The sequence below is a fragment of the Euprymna scolopes genome, chromosome 41 (assembly GCF_053919585.1).
Source record: "Euprymna scolopes isolate OS-2025 chromosome 41, ASM5391958v1, whole genome shotgun sequence".
Classification (NCBI taxonomy): Eukaryota; Metazoa; Mollusca; class Cephalopoda; order Sepiida; family Sepiolidae; genus Euprymna; species Euprymna scolopes.
The window spans coordinates 21,889,159-21,905,951 of record NC_136522.1 but is presented as its reverse complement, the minus strand read 5'-3'; the positions used below and the strand labels follow the sequence as shown (position 1 = coordinate 21,905,951).

At 34.1% G+C, this 16,793-nt stretch overlaps 1 protein-coding gene across 1 annotated transcript in view; it reads right to left on the bottom strand.

Annotated features, from left to right (window-relative positions):
* LOC145266410 (nuclear pore membrane glycoprotein 210-like) overlaps positions 1-16,793 on the bottom strand; it is a 203,385-nt gene that overhangs the window by 102,032 nt on the left and 84,560 nt on the right. Inside the window, exons 14-18 of the mRNA XM_080122073.1 lie at positions 15,728-15,811; positions 11,604-11,758; positions 9,013-9,118; positions 8,155-8,220; positions 6,737-6,783 (exon numbers count right to left, since the gene is read on the bottom strand). Of these exons, the coding sequence (XP_079978199.1) occupies positions 6,737-6,783; positions 8,155-8,220; positions 9,013-9,118; positions 11,604-11,758; positions 15,728-15,811 (458 nt within the window). The remainder of the gene's footprint in view (positions 1-6,736; positions 6,784-8,154; positions 8,221-9,012; positions 9,119-11,603; positions 11,759-15,727; positions 15,812-16,793) is intronic.

The window sequence follows — 16,793 nt, the reverse complement described above, 5'->3', positions numbered from 1 at the left end:
CCTGTGGAACTGTCTTCTATTTTCCTGCTTTCCAGCTGACTATAATCTGATTGTCTTCAAGTCCAACGTAAACAAGTTCTTGATAAGCCGTTCCACTTAAGTTAACAAATTTATCAAATTTCCATTACTAACGATTACTAGATTGTCCAATTGACTACTGTACACTCTTAACCCTTATCCTCAAGTGGTCTCTGGGCCTTGATAAGTGGGGATGCCTATGTAAAAAAAGAAGAAGAAGCAGCAGCAGCAGCATATTTTATGACCGGGCTTTGCCGGGGTGTTCATGCTAGCTTAGATAAATACTTTTGCAGTTTTAACAAAAAAGCTACAAAAATATCAGAGCATCTCCATTTACACTGAATATCTACAGAATGCCAGCATCAATATATTACATATGAAGGAGTCCCCTGTGGAATTTCCACAGGTTCAGCTAGTGTTATATATCATTTTTTATTATTAATATTTGATATGAAAATAAATGGAACAACGTGAACAATTATTTTTACTTATTAAAAATGTGTAATATATATTTCTTGTAACAGATGATTTGACGTCTGCAGTGAAATATCTTCCAACAGATATTATGAATACATAATATATAATAATATGTAATATTATTACATTATTTTTTTTATTATTTATCATTAACATTTTATATGAAAACAATGTGAATAATTCTTACTTTTATTTAAAAAATGTGTAATATTTATTTCTTGTAATTGTTAACTTTCTTTTTCTATGGGAAACATTCTTAAAAGTAAATCAACATTTTTTTACAGAAAGTATCAGTCTTATGCCAAACTACTTATAATGCTACGACTAATAATAATGATTCATCTAAGAATGTGATAAATTTCTTTGGTTAAAATATTTGTTGGAAGATGTTTCGTCGGGGACATCAAATTATCTATCACCATCTTGAAAACAGGGGAAGTAATGCAATAATGAATGTTTCGAGAAATATGCTGGAATGCCAATAATTTCTTTGGGAATCTTTTGCATTGGATTGTATTTAATATCTTATGACTATGCTTAATATTTAAATTTTGTTACATTTCTATTAATAAAAAACTATTAGACTATTAAAAAATAAAATGAACTATTTAAAAAGTACTTAAAAAAAAAAAAGAAAAAAAAAAAAAAGTTGTCCAAAATTCCCTCTACATAAAAACAAAAATACAGAAAAATCTTTGATACATGTACATATGGAATGAAAATATCACATCCAACCCCCCCAAAACAAATTGTGTAAATTGATCAAGTACTTCTATTTTTATAAAGAAAATCATTTCAAAGTAGGTATTATGAGGTTGATTTTGCACGTTTAAATTACTGTTGAGTCATCTCCCTTTGTTTCTTTAAAATGGTGACGTCAGACAGTCCCTTCTCACTCACTCATAAAATTTTATTTTCTGAGTTAAAAATAAAACTACTTGATCAATTTACATGATTTTTGAAATATGAAATTTTCTTTCCATCACCAGTACGCCCACCAAAAAAAATTATTTTTTTTTCAATATAGGTGGAATGCTGGATAAAAAAAAAACTGATTATTTGTATGAAAGCAAAAACAAGTAAACAACAAAAAAAAAAAAAAAAATAGAAAACATTCCAATTATAGAAGAATTTAATTTGATTATTTGTACTAAAAAAAAAAAAAAAAAAAAAAAAAACTAAATTTCCAATTCATTTGAATATTTGTATTAAAATAAAAAAAACATTCCAATAAAATTTTAGCTGATTGCTACAAAAAATAATTCAATTATAGAAAGTTTTATTTCATTATTTATAAAAAAAAAATCCAATTATAAAAAGTTGTTTGATTTTCTCACATGCTAATCATGCAGTCCATCAGCGTTGACGATGACTAGTCGGGGCTTCAGTGCTTTATCCTTTCGTACAGGACTTTCCACCTTGGCTCCTAACTTGCTTGCATAGTTTAGGTGTAGTATCTGTTGCGCATCAGATAAACACCCTTCCGAATCTCCAATGCTCATTTCCAGTGGAGCGAACCCAAACCCACGACGACTGGCAGCAGAGGAGGCCGTAGCTTCTGGCCAAAAGTAATCTCGGAGAGGTAGAAAGTCGCCCTATCGTGTCCGTTACTATACCTTTTCTTCTGGATAAGGTTTCATAGCCTTTTAAGGAAAACTACAAGGCAGCAGTAGGATTTGAAGTCAGTTTTTCTTTTCATAGGCATAACCACTTATCAAGGCCCAGAGACCACTCGATGGTTAAGAGTGTACAGTAGTCAATTGGACAATATAGCAATTGTTAGTAATGGAAATTCGGTAAATTTGTTAACTTGAGTGAAACGGCTCATCAGGAACTTGTTTACGTTGGACTTGAAGACAACCATATTGTAGTCAGCTGGAAAACGGAAGACAATTCCACAGCCTTTTGCTGTGATAAGGCGCACAAGGCAGTGGTGTTTGATTTTGGGGTTGGTTCCCCTAGTTTTCGCCCAACCAAGGGCACCCACAAGACAGTGGGGTAGGGGTTGGTAGTGTGCCAGGGCGTGTCCACACATTGGTGGACCATAACGCACTATCTCTGGGGTTCCCTACTACCCCAAGATCTCCTACAGGTTTAGTCTGAGGGCGCAAGGCACCCAGTTACCGTGTGTGGCCTCACATGCTAATAATGTTTTGTTTTTTAATTATCACATGCTAATAAAAAAAATAAAAAATCTGACTAATAATATAATGAGTAACAATTTCCTGATAATACCGATTGGTACTTTTACAGTTTAATCAAGACATTAAAAAAAAAAAAAAAAAGAAGAAGTTATATTGTACGTATCTGTTTTGGACTGAAGATCTCCGAAAAACAAAATTCATTTAATTTGATAGAGTCGTTTTTTTTCACAGTGGAAAAACACATCCTTATGAGAGCATTATGGAATTTGTTGAACACGCCACAGGGAAATAACTCAATATAAAGCGCCGACACTCCCTCCCCATTTTTTTTTTTTTTTTTTTTACACACGGAGTTCACTTATCAAGGCCCAATGGCTACTCAGGGATAAGAGTTATTGTGTGTACAGTAATCAAAGGGATAGTGTAGCAATAGTATTGGAGAAATTGTGAGGTGTCATTACTTAGGGGGGGGGGCGGTTCATCAGGAATTTGTTTGTGTTGGACTTGAAGACATCTAGGTTGAAGTCGGGAGGGAGACAGGCAAGCGGAACAGAGTTCCACAGGCGTGCAGTTCTAAGACAGAAGCTTTGTTCATGGTATCTACGTTTGGATTTAGGCACAGATAGGGAGTGGGGAAAATTATTGACGGTGGTTTCAGCTAGTCGGGTGTTTTTTGAAAAAGATTGGCGAGGGGGGACCAGAGAATGGAGCTCAGACGAGCACCTGCCATGGAAATAACGATAGAACAATGATAGGCTTGCTACGTCTCTTCTGTGGGAGAGAGGTTGCAGGGTAGAAAAAAGGGCATCCCCCACCAAGCCACGGAGTCTATTTTGTACTTTGTCAAGGCAAGATAGGCTGTCTTTAGCAGCTCCCGCCCAGATGTGGCAGCAGTACTTCATTCTTGGACGTACTTGGCTCTTATATAGATAGAGAATTGCATCATTAGTGAGATATCTTCTGGAGCGGTAGAAGGATCCCACCATTTTCCCAGCAACCTTGGCAACAGACTTGATGCATGTGTGTGTTCTATTTCATATCAGGTGTAAAGGTCAAACCCAGGAGCTTATCAAAACATGGAGCCTCCCTTAGACGAGAGCCATCGATTTCAATTGATGCCAGGTGGGGATCAGAGCGTTTATGATGTAGAGATAGGAGCTTGGTCTTAGATGCATTAAAGGTAACCAGCCACCTTTTTCCCCACTGTACCATGCGCTCAAGATCAGAGGAGAGTGAATCAGAGAGAATATCATCATTTACAGCCTTTGATGTGTTGCCATAGATGGTCGTATCATCAGCATAGATGTCAACGAATGATTTTAGTATGTGTTTTGGAAGATCATTGATGTAGATCAGGAAGAGAGTTGGGCCCAGTATGGGCCCCTGAGGGACTTCAGCATTAATACTGTGGGCCTCTGATTTCTGCCCATCAACTACTACTGAGCCTATCTGAGAGAAATGACTTAATGATAGAGAAAACATTTCCAGTTATACTGTAGCTAGAAATCTTGTGTAGTAGGCCTTTATGCTAAACCTTATCAAAGGCCTTTGATATGTCGAGAGCAATTGCCCTAGAAATGAAGCCTTTGTCGAGAGATTCACTAATCCTATGAGATATAACCGTTAGTACATCTGCTGTAGATCTAGCAGAGCGGAAACCATATTGCGTGTCGCTAAGGTTATTTCTGCTGAGGTGGTTGACTACTTCTCTATTTATTGTGGATTCCAGCAACTTGCTCATGACACACAGGAGACTTATTGGTCTGTACTGAGAGGAGGAGGACTTATCTCCTAAATTCTTAAATACAGGGCATACTGATGAGGTTTTCCAGGGTGTTGGGAAGCACTTTTCCTTAAGGCAATGCTTAAACAGTTTGGAAAGTATGGGGGCAAGTTCTGGTTGTAATTTTTTTAACACTATAATTGGAATACCGTCGGGATCAGTTGCTTTACTGGAGTCAAGGTTCTTGATTAGCTTGGCGACCTCACGCACAGATATTTGTATGTTGCATAGGGTGTTGTCTGTTATAGGAGGGAATATGGGGAGTTGATGGCCTTTGTCACACAGGGTTGAATTTGCCGCAAAGCTTTTGGCAAATAATTTGGCCTTGTCGGATGCTGTCGAGATGACCTCTGGCCCATTGATAATGGTTGGGATAGAATGCACGTTTCTGTTCAGGATCCTATTTGTTATTTGCCAGAACTGGTGGGAACCAAGCCGCTGCTCAGCTACTTTGGACTTAATGGATTGCGCATATAGTTCTCTTGCATTTTTTATTACTCTTTTACAGTGGTTGCTGGCGGTTTCTTCTTAAAAATCGAACCTTTTGCTCGGTATAATGACAAATTGTTTTTCTGCTGTAAAAAGAAAAACTACTTGATGAAATAAAAGGAAATTTTTTTTCAGAGAACTTTGTTCCATAATGGATACGTACAATATCCCCTTTTTTTTCGATACTTGAATTTTTTCATGTTGAGTAAACTGTACAAGTACCTACCGATTTCCAAATTCAAAACTGGAAGGTGGCCATCAAGCAGTGTATTTCTTGTTAACCAAAAAATATGTAATTTATGTATGTGCACATGTTAAGATAAAACAGGGAGGAAAATAATTTTTAAAAGATAACTTGAAAAATGCAAAAATAAGAAAAAAAAACTGGATGAAGAAATGTTGCCATATCTTGAATGTATTCAATTCAAATATTAAAGGATTTCTTTACTTTGTTTTTATTTATTCTACATAGTTTACGGTAATTAGGATTCTTGGTGACAACTAGCCAACTCTAATCAGCTATAAAAAATTCTGTTCTTAGGCTTTTATTAATTTGTTAATCAACCAGACCCTCCTCAAGGTTGGGAAAAAAAAATGACATGAAGATCAACTAAAAACCTGACTCAGAAAAGTGAAATATATAAATATATATAAAGGATACTAAGCTTGCCTCTATGAAGTTTGCTGCTGGAACTATGATTGGCTAACAATAACACTTGTACTTGCTACTGTGATGAACTGTCATGCCTAGTCAGCGTTTTTTCAGGACGCAGTAAATTCTCTAGATGGAATTGGCCTGACTACATCAGAGCAAATGCCAAAACAAGTGGATGTGGTGCTTTTCAGATTGGCACTCATGATGGCAATTAAAAGTAAAGAAAATACAGAAAAAACTGATTTATGTACCAGTTATAGAACAAAGATGAAATATTCCAAAAATCATGTAATTTGATCAAGTAGTTTTTATTTTATTTTAAGAAAATCAAATTTTACTGTGTTGATGCAACGGAAAACCAGTGACCATTAAGGAATCAAGGGCAGACAACCAACTTTTATTTCAATTTTTTTTTGATAATGTCAGAAAGACAACCGAAACGCAAGAATTAAAACCAAATAATTTATTAAAGTAACATGTATTTCACATAATGAAAAATTTTTTTTTAGCAGGGTCATTTTATATAAGTAAAAAAAAAAAATTTGAAGAATATTAAAATGGCTTTGGCCTTCACTTATCTGTAAAAACAGCAAATTTGTTTTAAAAAAACTCCTTGATTAATTCTTATGATTTTTTGAATACACAATCTTCATTCCATGACAAGTAGGTACACGATAAAAGTTTTGCTTCATTTTTGTTTATTGCCGTAAGTGCTAATCTGAATAAGCACCATGGATATGTAACTTATCTCACCTGACTACATTTTTGCTAGCTTTATCTCTAACCAACTCACAGCTTTTTTCAATCTACTGTCAAGACAATGCTTATCAAGGCTCAAAAGCCACTTGAGGATATGAATTAATGAGCCGGTCAGGAGGATGGTGAGACAATATTAAGGACTGGCAATGATGGTCGAGACTGGGCAGAATTTGATTATTTAAGACAGCTCAACAAAAACTTGTTAACATTGGATTAAAAAAATGACCATGTTGTATTCAGCTGAAAAGCAGTCCCATGGCATTGTGTTATTTAAAAAATATAGATTCCATTATGTGATCAGCTCTTCCAATCACTTAGTATCCAACTTCCTCTGCTTTATATATATCTTGGTCACCGTTTTACCACTTGGATGTTCAATTAAATATGAAAAAAAAAAAAGTGAATGCTAACCTGCTGCCCTAATCCAGTACAGGCAATATTAAAAGCATGGATTCCACCTAAAATGTAAAAAAATAATATCAAACATTCATTTACTTATAGATCAAAAGTACATCTATTATATAACAGGCAGTTGTTTGTGTTTGTATGTCCAACTAAAACTTCAAATGTACACAACAAACTCCTATAAAATTAAAAAAAAATTTTTATTATTAAATCAGCAGAATTAAGAAAGAAAAAAAAAAAAAAAAAAAGGGATTAATTTTTTTTTTTTTTATCAAATGGGGATTTATATCATTTAATGTATTAATACAGCCCAGGAAATGAGTCAGAATTTTTTTTCAAATGGAAAGACACAAACTTTGGATTTTATTTATAGTTTCTTAAGTTCACAAAAATAAGAGAAACTTAATTTTAGTAGTGCTCTGTAGGTAATCATAATTTTATTTGGTGTTTTCAGTAGCAGTTTGAAGGCCCTCAGAGTTTTATTTCATTTTCACTCCTAACAAAAAAAAGATGGCTCTTTTAGGTGGGTATGGTAAGAAACTTCATGATTTAACATCTATTTTGTACTTTTTTTTTTTTTTTTTTTTTTTTTTTTTTAAATCGCTACACAAATTCGGATAACTGTGCTAACCATTATTATGAATCGTAAATTTCTAATATATTGATTTTATGATTTGTTACTTAATTACCGTCTGAAAAAAATAAAAAAACCAACTTATTTTCAGAATAAGAATGAAAAATTTTTTTTCTAGCACAAAAATCAGAAAAATTTGTGCAGTAATAGAAAAGAAAAAAGAAAAGAAAAAAAAGACTAAAATAATACATCAACACATTCAGCCAGCATCGAGCACATTTCTGCATTACCAACATTTCTAAAAAGATATTGCTTTCCATGAAAAAGTATCATCTGGTATGGTGACTAATATACTAAAGTGTATCGCAAATTGATGTAGATGCCCCAAGTCATATGGTAGGCCACTTAAGGAAGGGATCAGTTTTTGGTAGGCGACATAGGCGAAATGGCAACAGATAGGAAAAGTTCAAAGTCATTTATATATTACTTGAAGCATGAGACAATGAAAAATGAAAATGATAATTTACGTGCTAGGAAAAAAAAAAAAAAAAAAATAGATATCAGAAAACTTGTAAATTTTGATGTCATAAGCAAACTTAAATAATGCAAGGACGATAACTCATATTTCAACTTTAACAATGTAAGTTATTTACGAATGCTATGCAACAAAGATTACTTTGTATGTACAACATCAAAATTGTTTAAAGAAAAATAAAACAACTAAAAGTAATATTCCTGCATTCCAGGCAATGCTAAATATGTACAGCTAGTTGAATAATATTTCTGTCATTGTTAAAGAGTTGGTTTTCATTAATTGTATCAACGATCTCGCTCAAAAAATTATACTCACGATGTAGACTGTATTCGATTCCAGATAATTTGGACATCGCAAAGAATTTAGAATCCAGAGGAGACACTGAAAAAAAAGGACAAAAAGGATATAATTATTTGTTTTTCTCCAAGAATCAAAATATTTAGAAAATTAACCAACTTCAATTACTTTAATCCAAAAATATGTTACTTTTAGAGATTTTGAAAACAAGTAGAATATTTGATATTAGTCGTTAGATTATGCAAGAAACAGAATTTTCCACAGGATGTAAACTAAAGTAGGAAAAGAAGTTAAAATTAGAATTTAAGCTAACGTGTTCAAGAGATGACGTCATGAAAAGAAGTCGTCATAATCACATCTATCTCTTGGATATTGAATTGCAAATCGAACAACTGTCTTTTGCAGAACTCTTCCACTGTTATGGAAAATTGATGGTAGGGAAATACAATGATTGATACTGTATGTAATTCTAAGTGGGAAGTTGTGTAGTGAGATGTTTGTTCGCATTATATTTAAATTTCTGTATGTTGGTCAGAGGAGCAGGGGGAGAAATCCAGTTCCAGGAAAAAAGTAGAGTAGAAAGCTTTTCAGGTGATTATAATCTTGTGGAATTTTTGGTTAGAACTGTGCTTTCATATTATTCAAATTCATCAGACTTTTGTTCTCATCTTCAGCATGATTTTCACACTCAAGATGAGAACAGTAGTCCGATGAATTCAAATAATACGAATAACCAATATTCATCTAAAAAATTCAGAAACATTACTGTGCTTTTTTTTCCTTTTTTTTTTAATCTTCTGGAATTCAATATAACTATTTTTCAAAGAGGAGTCCCATTCAAAAGTTTCTGGCATAAGATTAGAAACTGATACTTACAGGTCTCAAAATATTCTGATGGATCCAGTTGCCAAGGTTGAGGGCCTCCTTCAAACAGAAGATCCCTGGAAGATCCCAAAGCAACAACACTTTCCGGACTTTGAGCCTGGAAATAAAAAATATATTTGACGTATACATTCCATGTAATGCATGTACAAAAAGGACGGAAGTGCACAACAAATCTATATATATAAAAGCGAAAATATTTGTATGTGTGTTCGCCTTTTCTGTATGTCAACAAAAGGCTTTTTTCAGAGAAGCGGTCGCTCACTTTACAACTTTTTAAAACTTTTTATATCACATATAAATCGTAATATCTCACAGTTAACAACGAAGCTCGCCTGTCTATTTAATTTGCTCGATTTCGGGAAGATAAATATTCAACATTTGTCGCTCGCTGCATGTGGGTTAGTCTTTTTCCTATAACATCTTGGGGGAAAAAAAGCGTTCAGCAGTAAATGAAGGTACTATCCCGCAGTAAACGGGCACCTGCTAAATCCAAGTAATTAAATAAATTCAAACATGTTTCCATTAGCATCTCGCGGTGGGGCAATGGTTAACGTCTCACTTTTTTTTTTTTTTCACACTTTAATTTACAACTTTGCCTCAAGGATCCGGGTTCGATCCTCATACTTACTTTTTTTTTTTTTTACCCCCCCCCCCGGAGTTTCCACACACACACCTCCAAACATGCGGGCAACGCCGGGTACCCCTCGCTAGTCTATATATATAAAAGCGAAAATGTATGTATGTTCGCTTTTTGTGTATGTCTGTAAAAGGCTTTTTTCCGAGAAGCGGTCGGTCGGCTCACAATTTAAAACTTTTTATATCACATATAAATCATAATATCTACGAGTTACCAACGGATATTGCCTCTCTATTTAATTTGCTCGACTTTGAAAAGATAAATATTCAACATTTTTCGCTCGCCACATGTGGATTAGGCTTTTTCATATAATAAAAGCAACCCTATTCTGGCTGTATTTTTCCGGTCGCGATCGCTGGAAATGTCCGAAAGCAATCAACTTTGATCAATATGGAAATATTTTCCTTATATCAGACAATTGCTATTCAATTTAGACAATCCCCTTTTTATGGGGAGCTGCACCTCCCCCCCAACATCTTGGGAAAATAAAAATAAAAAAAGCGTTCCCGGAGTCAAAGTTGACCTCATTAAGTCATTAAAACGTGCAACTGCCAATTCTAAATAGTTAAATAAATTCAAACGCATTCCATTAGTATTTTGCGGTGGTTCAATGGTTAATGTCACACTTTTTTTTTTTCACACTTTAATTTCCAACTTTGCCTCAAGGGTTCGGGTTCGATCCTCATACTTACCTACCAAAACTTAAAAAAAAAATTTACCCCCCCCCCGGAGTTTTGATTTACCTGGGCAACGCCGGTCCCCCCTCCCCCTAGTCTATATATATAAAAGCGAAAATTTATGTATGTGTGTTTGTATGTCTTGCAAAAACTTTTAACACGGGCCACGGATTTTCGGCAGATAGGTATCATTTTAAAGCTCCAATCTTCGCTCGACAAATATCGAAAAATTGACCAAAAACCTTAATTCCTTCATCAGTTTTGTACAGGGAGGGGTGCTGAAAAAACCGTTCCTTCATTTTCTCTCATCCTGCTACTACGACAATGACGTCATGTTTGACCTAGAAAACGTTCACGTTAGTTTCAACCACCTGCAAGTGTTTTTAAAGGTTTCATTTTATCCGTTATTAAGTGTGTGTCTCTTTGGCGTAAGGGTAATGTGTCAGCCATTTTTTTTCCTCGATTTTTTTTTTTTTTTTAACGTTTGTTCGCTGTTTTGCTTTGTTTTAGTTTTTCAAATTTTTTTTAACGTCATGTTTTTTTAATAATATTAAAACAGGATCACCCTCTCCTACATACACACCTCCAAACACTTGGGCAACGCTAGTATATCTTTAAAAGTGAAATTGTGTGTGTGTGCGTATTTCCCAATCAAACTACTATCAATTTCCAGTCTACAAACTCAAGATTTGACATAAGGGAGATTTTCATTTGGGAAAATCTTTTTAATTGGTTTTCAGCCGGAAATTTGGCTGTCAAGAGGTTAAAGTTCAACGATATGACCTTTGAAAATTCTACCAAACTCCTTGGCTAATTTGGGGTCTAAACACTTGAAATTTTAGATGTAGATTACTTGGACATAAATCAAATTCAAAAGTTTGACCTGAGCCAAAAACAAATGTTAAGGGGTCAAAATTGAGGTCAAAGTTAAAAACAAAATTTGATCTCTACGATCAAATTACTCAGCAAAGTTTTTGTCTAAACATTTGGAATTTTACATAAAGGGTATTCAGACATGCAGCAAGCTTTTTCAATCAGTTCGGGGGTGAAAATTTGGCTGCCAAGAGATCAAAGTTGAAAAAATTAACCTTTGCAGACTCTACCAAACTCCTCCACCAATTTTGGGTCTAAACACTTAATATTTTAGATGTAGGTTACCTGGACATGAGTCAAACCTTTTAATATGCACATAAAATTATGAACAGTACATAGGGCCCAAGCAAAGCCGGGCTAAACTGCAAGTAAATTCATATGCAAAGAATACTTACTACGAGTGGTCTGTAAGCAGCCACAGTGACAGATGCATGCAGTTTAGTATGATAAACTTGGTAGCTAACAGTCAACTTGGTACTTCCTGGTTGACGGGCAAATATCTTCAAGAAACTGCATGCACCCTTCACTAGTTCATTATCTTTGGCATTGCCTGCGAACGAGTAAAAAAAAATATTGTCATAACATTTAATAAAAATGCATCCAGTTTATAAATAAAGTGGAATTAAAAAATATGATTGAAAAAAGAACCATAATGAAAATATTAAAATATTCCTCGTACTTAGTAAAATATGGTATAAGCAAGTTTTTGTTAGATCACCGAAGTTAAGCCTGGTTAGCACCAGACGGGTGACCATTTGGGAAGATTAGCAGCTGCATGTATTTAGATGTACAGCTATGTACCATAATATAAGTATAATACCTCATGGAAATGAATGCCCTGGTTTGCACAGTCCCAGTCACCCTTAGGGGCAAAGTTTCTCTCTCACCTATTAGCCTCACTCTGATATTCGTGAGGACCACCTAGAACGAAAATCTCATGAAAAAGAAAAATGATAGAAAGAGTCTATTAATCATGTAAGGTAATCTAGTTATTGTGCCATAATCAAAACATCCGCTTCCAATTTGTCATGCATCAGCATGGAAGTAGTAAGATTAAAATAAAAAAAAAAAACAAGCCACACATGTGTGGTCCTGTTCTGGTGCTGCATGTGAGATGACGCCGCAAAAAAAAAAAAATAAATAAAAAAAAAATAAATAAAAAAAAAAAAAAAAAATAAAAAATGGTGAAGAAATGATGAATGTGAGAAGGGTAAAGTGCCAACATTACCTTCACATTTTCGCCAAGTTTCAGAAAAATCTAATGGATGGGGCAAAAGTTATGGGGTAAAAAGTGTTATTTTTTGCAACTCTGGGGCATTCATGACCCCTTTTGAGATCCTGGGAATGTCAAATCCCAGTGAAAATGGACAAACGGTGCAGTTTCACGCCTTAAGACATGTATATTTGAATTCAGCACCATGGAAAACCACTATATAGACATACATATCAAGTTTTTTAGTAATATGCAAAAAGAGCTTCAAAAAGGAATGTTTTTTAAAGCCCTAAAAGAACTAGAATTTTGCCAGGGTCACCCATACTGAATTTATATGAAGAACAATGGCCTCCACATTTTGGCCAAGTTCCAGGAAAATCTAATGGCTAGATCACATGCTATGGAGCAAAAAGTGTCATTTTTTTTTTTTTTTTTACCTCTTTTGAGCCCCTGGGGAAGCAACGGCAATTTTCAAAATTTTTTTTACTGCGCACATCTATTTAATGAAATACAATTTGTGGCAAAATTTCAGGAAAACTAATCAACAGTTATTTGGCAATCGTCCGGTTAACGGACGCCACTGAAAACCTAGGTCCCTTTCAGATACATCGGAGGACCAAATTAAATAAATAAATAAAGTCATGAGAATGCTCATGTCAGTATGCGATCTCATCTAATGCAAGAGATTGCGTTACTTAAAATGACTTTGTAGGAGAAATTTTTATTGAGAAAATTAATTTCATTAATTTGTGATTCTCTTGACACAGCTCCAAGACAACTTTAAGGAAAGTAGAAAGTGAACCATAAGTTTTCTTTTGGCAACTTCGTAACTTTTAATTCGCTTATTTTGTCCTTTAGTCTTCATATGCCATGAGGGATGTTTCTGACAAAGGGAGAAGAATTGCTGTTTTTTTTGTTGTTGTTGCAATCTATCCATTTATCAGGTAGTTTTTAACCTTGAAGCAATATTATTTTTTAGCCTTTCATATCAATTGACTACATGCTTTGTCCAGAGCAATTTCCATAAAAACATGTACAGGATGTAGAGGAGGACAATTGTATTTTTGGGTTGCCCAAACTGAGGATTGAACCTGTAATCTCCAGGAATGTAACTGTTGCAACTGAATTTCACCAAGTACTCTATCCACTGCACCACAGGTCCTTGCGAATATAATTGCGAATTACTTAGACGAGACAGAATGAGAGCGTGCTACCCTTGGGGATTAAATAAAGGATTGCATTTGAAATTCTGTGCAGATTCTCAAGTTCAACAAGGCATACCTGAAGAAGACCAGAGGTTACATGGATCGAAACATTAAAATGACACGCAAGATGAGAACAATAGTACGAATAATCCATGTAATCAATCCTCATCTCAAAAATTTAGACTTGTAATATTAAAAGTTACCTGCCCCTTTTTTCTTCCCTTGCATAACACACATCAGAAGTGAGAGAGAGAGAGAGAGAGAGAGAGAGAGAGAGAGAGAGAGAGAGAGAGAGAGAATCAGAAAGATTGTGATCATTAATGATCTTTGATTTGTTGGTTGTGTCATTTGCATAAATGTCGATGAATGAACTGAGAATGACTTGGAATATCATTGATGAAAACCATTTACTTGGATCCACAATGTATTCTTGTGGCATGCTATCACTGATACAATATGTTTCAAACTTCTGTGCAGCAATAACTACTCTGAGAAAGTATTTGACGGTTGTGGTGACACTTCCAGATATAGAGCTTGTCAAGTAAACCTTTATGCAAAATCCTATAAAAGATCTTCAATATGCTAAGAGTTTTTGCTCTAGAAACAAAGTGCCCACTAATAGATTCACTGATCTTGTGATATTACAGTCAGCACATCAGCTATTGATCTGACAGAATGAAATCCATATTGTTTGTCACTGAATAGATTGTTTTTACTAAGGTGATTGACAACTTGATTTATCACAGATTTACTCATGATATACAGGAGACTGATTAGTCTGTACTGAGATGCAGAAGACCAATATCCAGTATTTTTACTGGGCAAACTGATAAGGTCTTCCAAGGTGATAGGAAACATTTTCCCTTTAAGCAAGGTTTGAACAGTATTGTAAGATTGAGAGCTAATTTGGTTATTGTCAGCTAACGTACTTCCTTCCGGCATAGCTCTACCGGAAGCGGTGAAAAGACAAATCAGTTCCTTCACTTTTATTGTTCTTCAGTATTTCTATTGTGAATTGATTTATTGAAATAAAATATAGAAAAAGACATAGAAAAATATACAATAAACATTAACAAAATTATACAAATAAAAAATAACACAATTATTTGCATCTTTAATAACAAAATTAAAAAATGAAATTTTATTTTATTTGAAATTTTATAATATATGTTTATGAAATTATAAAAACAAGCTTTTTTCTTTTTTTTAAATGTAAAAAAATAAAACCCTTTATTTGAATTTATATAATATATCTTTATGAAAGTCTAAAAATATTGGAAAAAAAAACCAATAATAATAATAAAAAAGTACATGCACGGGGGGGGGGGGGGATATAGGTGCGAGACAGAAAGCAAAGGAACTGCTAATTCCAGTCATAACTATGACTGGAATGTTGTCCGGAACAGTTGCTTTGCTGGCATTAATGTTCTTGATAAGTTTGGCAACATCTTGGACAAAAAAAAAAAAAAAAAAAAAAAAAAAAGGACGTTGTTCAGCATTTTCAGCCATTGGGCAAATTCAGGAGATAGGGAGCCCTGATCACAAAATGGTGGAATTTGATGCAAAAGTTTTTGTAAAAAGTTTGGCATAATCAGATGCTGAAGAGAATCACTCCTGGTTCATCGATGAGGGTTAAGAATATAGGTAACACGTCTGTTTGTTATTTGCCAAAACTTGTGGCAACCAAATTTTTTGCCTAGTCACTCTAGACTTCGGCCTTTGACTCTTAAGATGTTTTCTATAATCATTTTGTAGTGGTTGCTGGCAATTCTAATAGCAGCTTTGGTTTCAAAACATCTATTTTGTTGAAAGCAATTGAAATAATGGTTTCTGTGAACAAAGGCAACAGCAGATTCTGGGGTGTACCATGGCTGGCAGTTTGGCTTCTGTTGAAATTCTTTGGAGTTGATCATACACATAATAATCTTATGTTAAAAATGGGGAAAAGTTGATTTTTATCTCTTTGCTAAAAAGATCTTTCCTATACAAAAAGAAGTTTTGATGCATCATCAGTATTGATATAAAAGTGGTTAACATATGCTATGGTCATGATACACGAGTGACAAGAAAAAAATGAAAACAATTTTTATGTCGCACTTACTTGAAGTAAGGTTGAAAATAGTCCTGTCTGAAAATTGAACTTCAAACTTTAAATGACGACAATCAGCAAAGGCAGCTTCCATTCCTGAAAAAATAAAACATGATAAACATTGAGAAGTTTTTTTCCGCTCTTAATTCGACAATTAAGATTCTTTGTTTCTTTTTTATCTTCGGCTTTATATTATTACTAGGAGAAGCTAAAGCTCTACGCCTTGATAAATCAAAGCTTTTGAAAAAGGTCTGGCATGGAGGGTTTCCCATGCAAATAAAAACCTATAGAATTTTTGGATGAATACTTAACGTAATCAGATCCTTCAAAACAAGAGAAAAAGTCAGGTTGTCCGCAGCAGTCATACATCAAAGCAACATGATATTAATGCAGGTGTTCCGAAGGGATCAATCCATCGATCTTATTCATACCTGATATATATAAATGATCTCCCTGATAAAATTGAATCTGATAGGAGTATATTTGTTAATGAGATTACAATTTATCAAACATGAGAGAAAAACCAACGTACACATATCAAGGCAATTTCAGAGATCCTAAGAAATGATTTTCAATCTGTAGTGGAATTGGACTGTAAATGGATATTATTTAATGCTACGAAGACTAAGCAGAGACGTATCTAAAGTTTTTATAAAATTCAGATTGGTCATTGGTATACTGCCGATGTTGCCTGATCCAAAAATACGCTTAAATATGATATTTTAATTCATGCTGATTTTGTATTTATTATTATAGAGTAAATTATCTATTGATTATTATATTGTACCCAATATATAGTAATGATTTCCAAACTAAAAAAATAACTTCACAACTATCAGTTGGAATTGAAACCAAAACTTTCTACGCTCCAACCTTAGTCGTTATTTAGTACTTTGGCCTTCCTCGTTAACATCCGAGCCATCGCCAGATGAATTTAAAAAAAAACAATAACAAAAAAAAAAAAAATAAATAAATATTAAGTGACTTCAAACTAAAAAATGTGTACGTACGCATGCTCTGAAGTTAATCGATTTACTCCTGTCAAATTTAATTTTGACTACTTAGCAACTATTTTTAC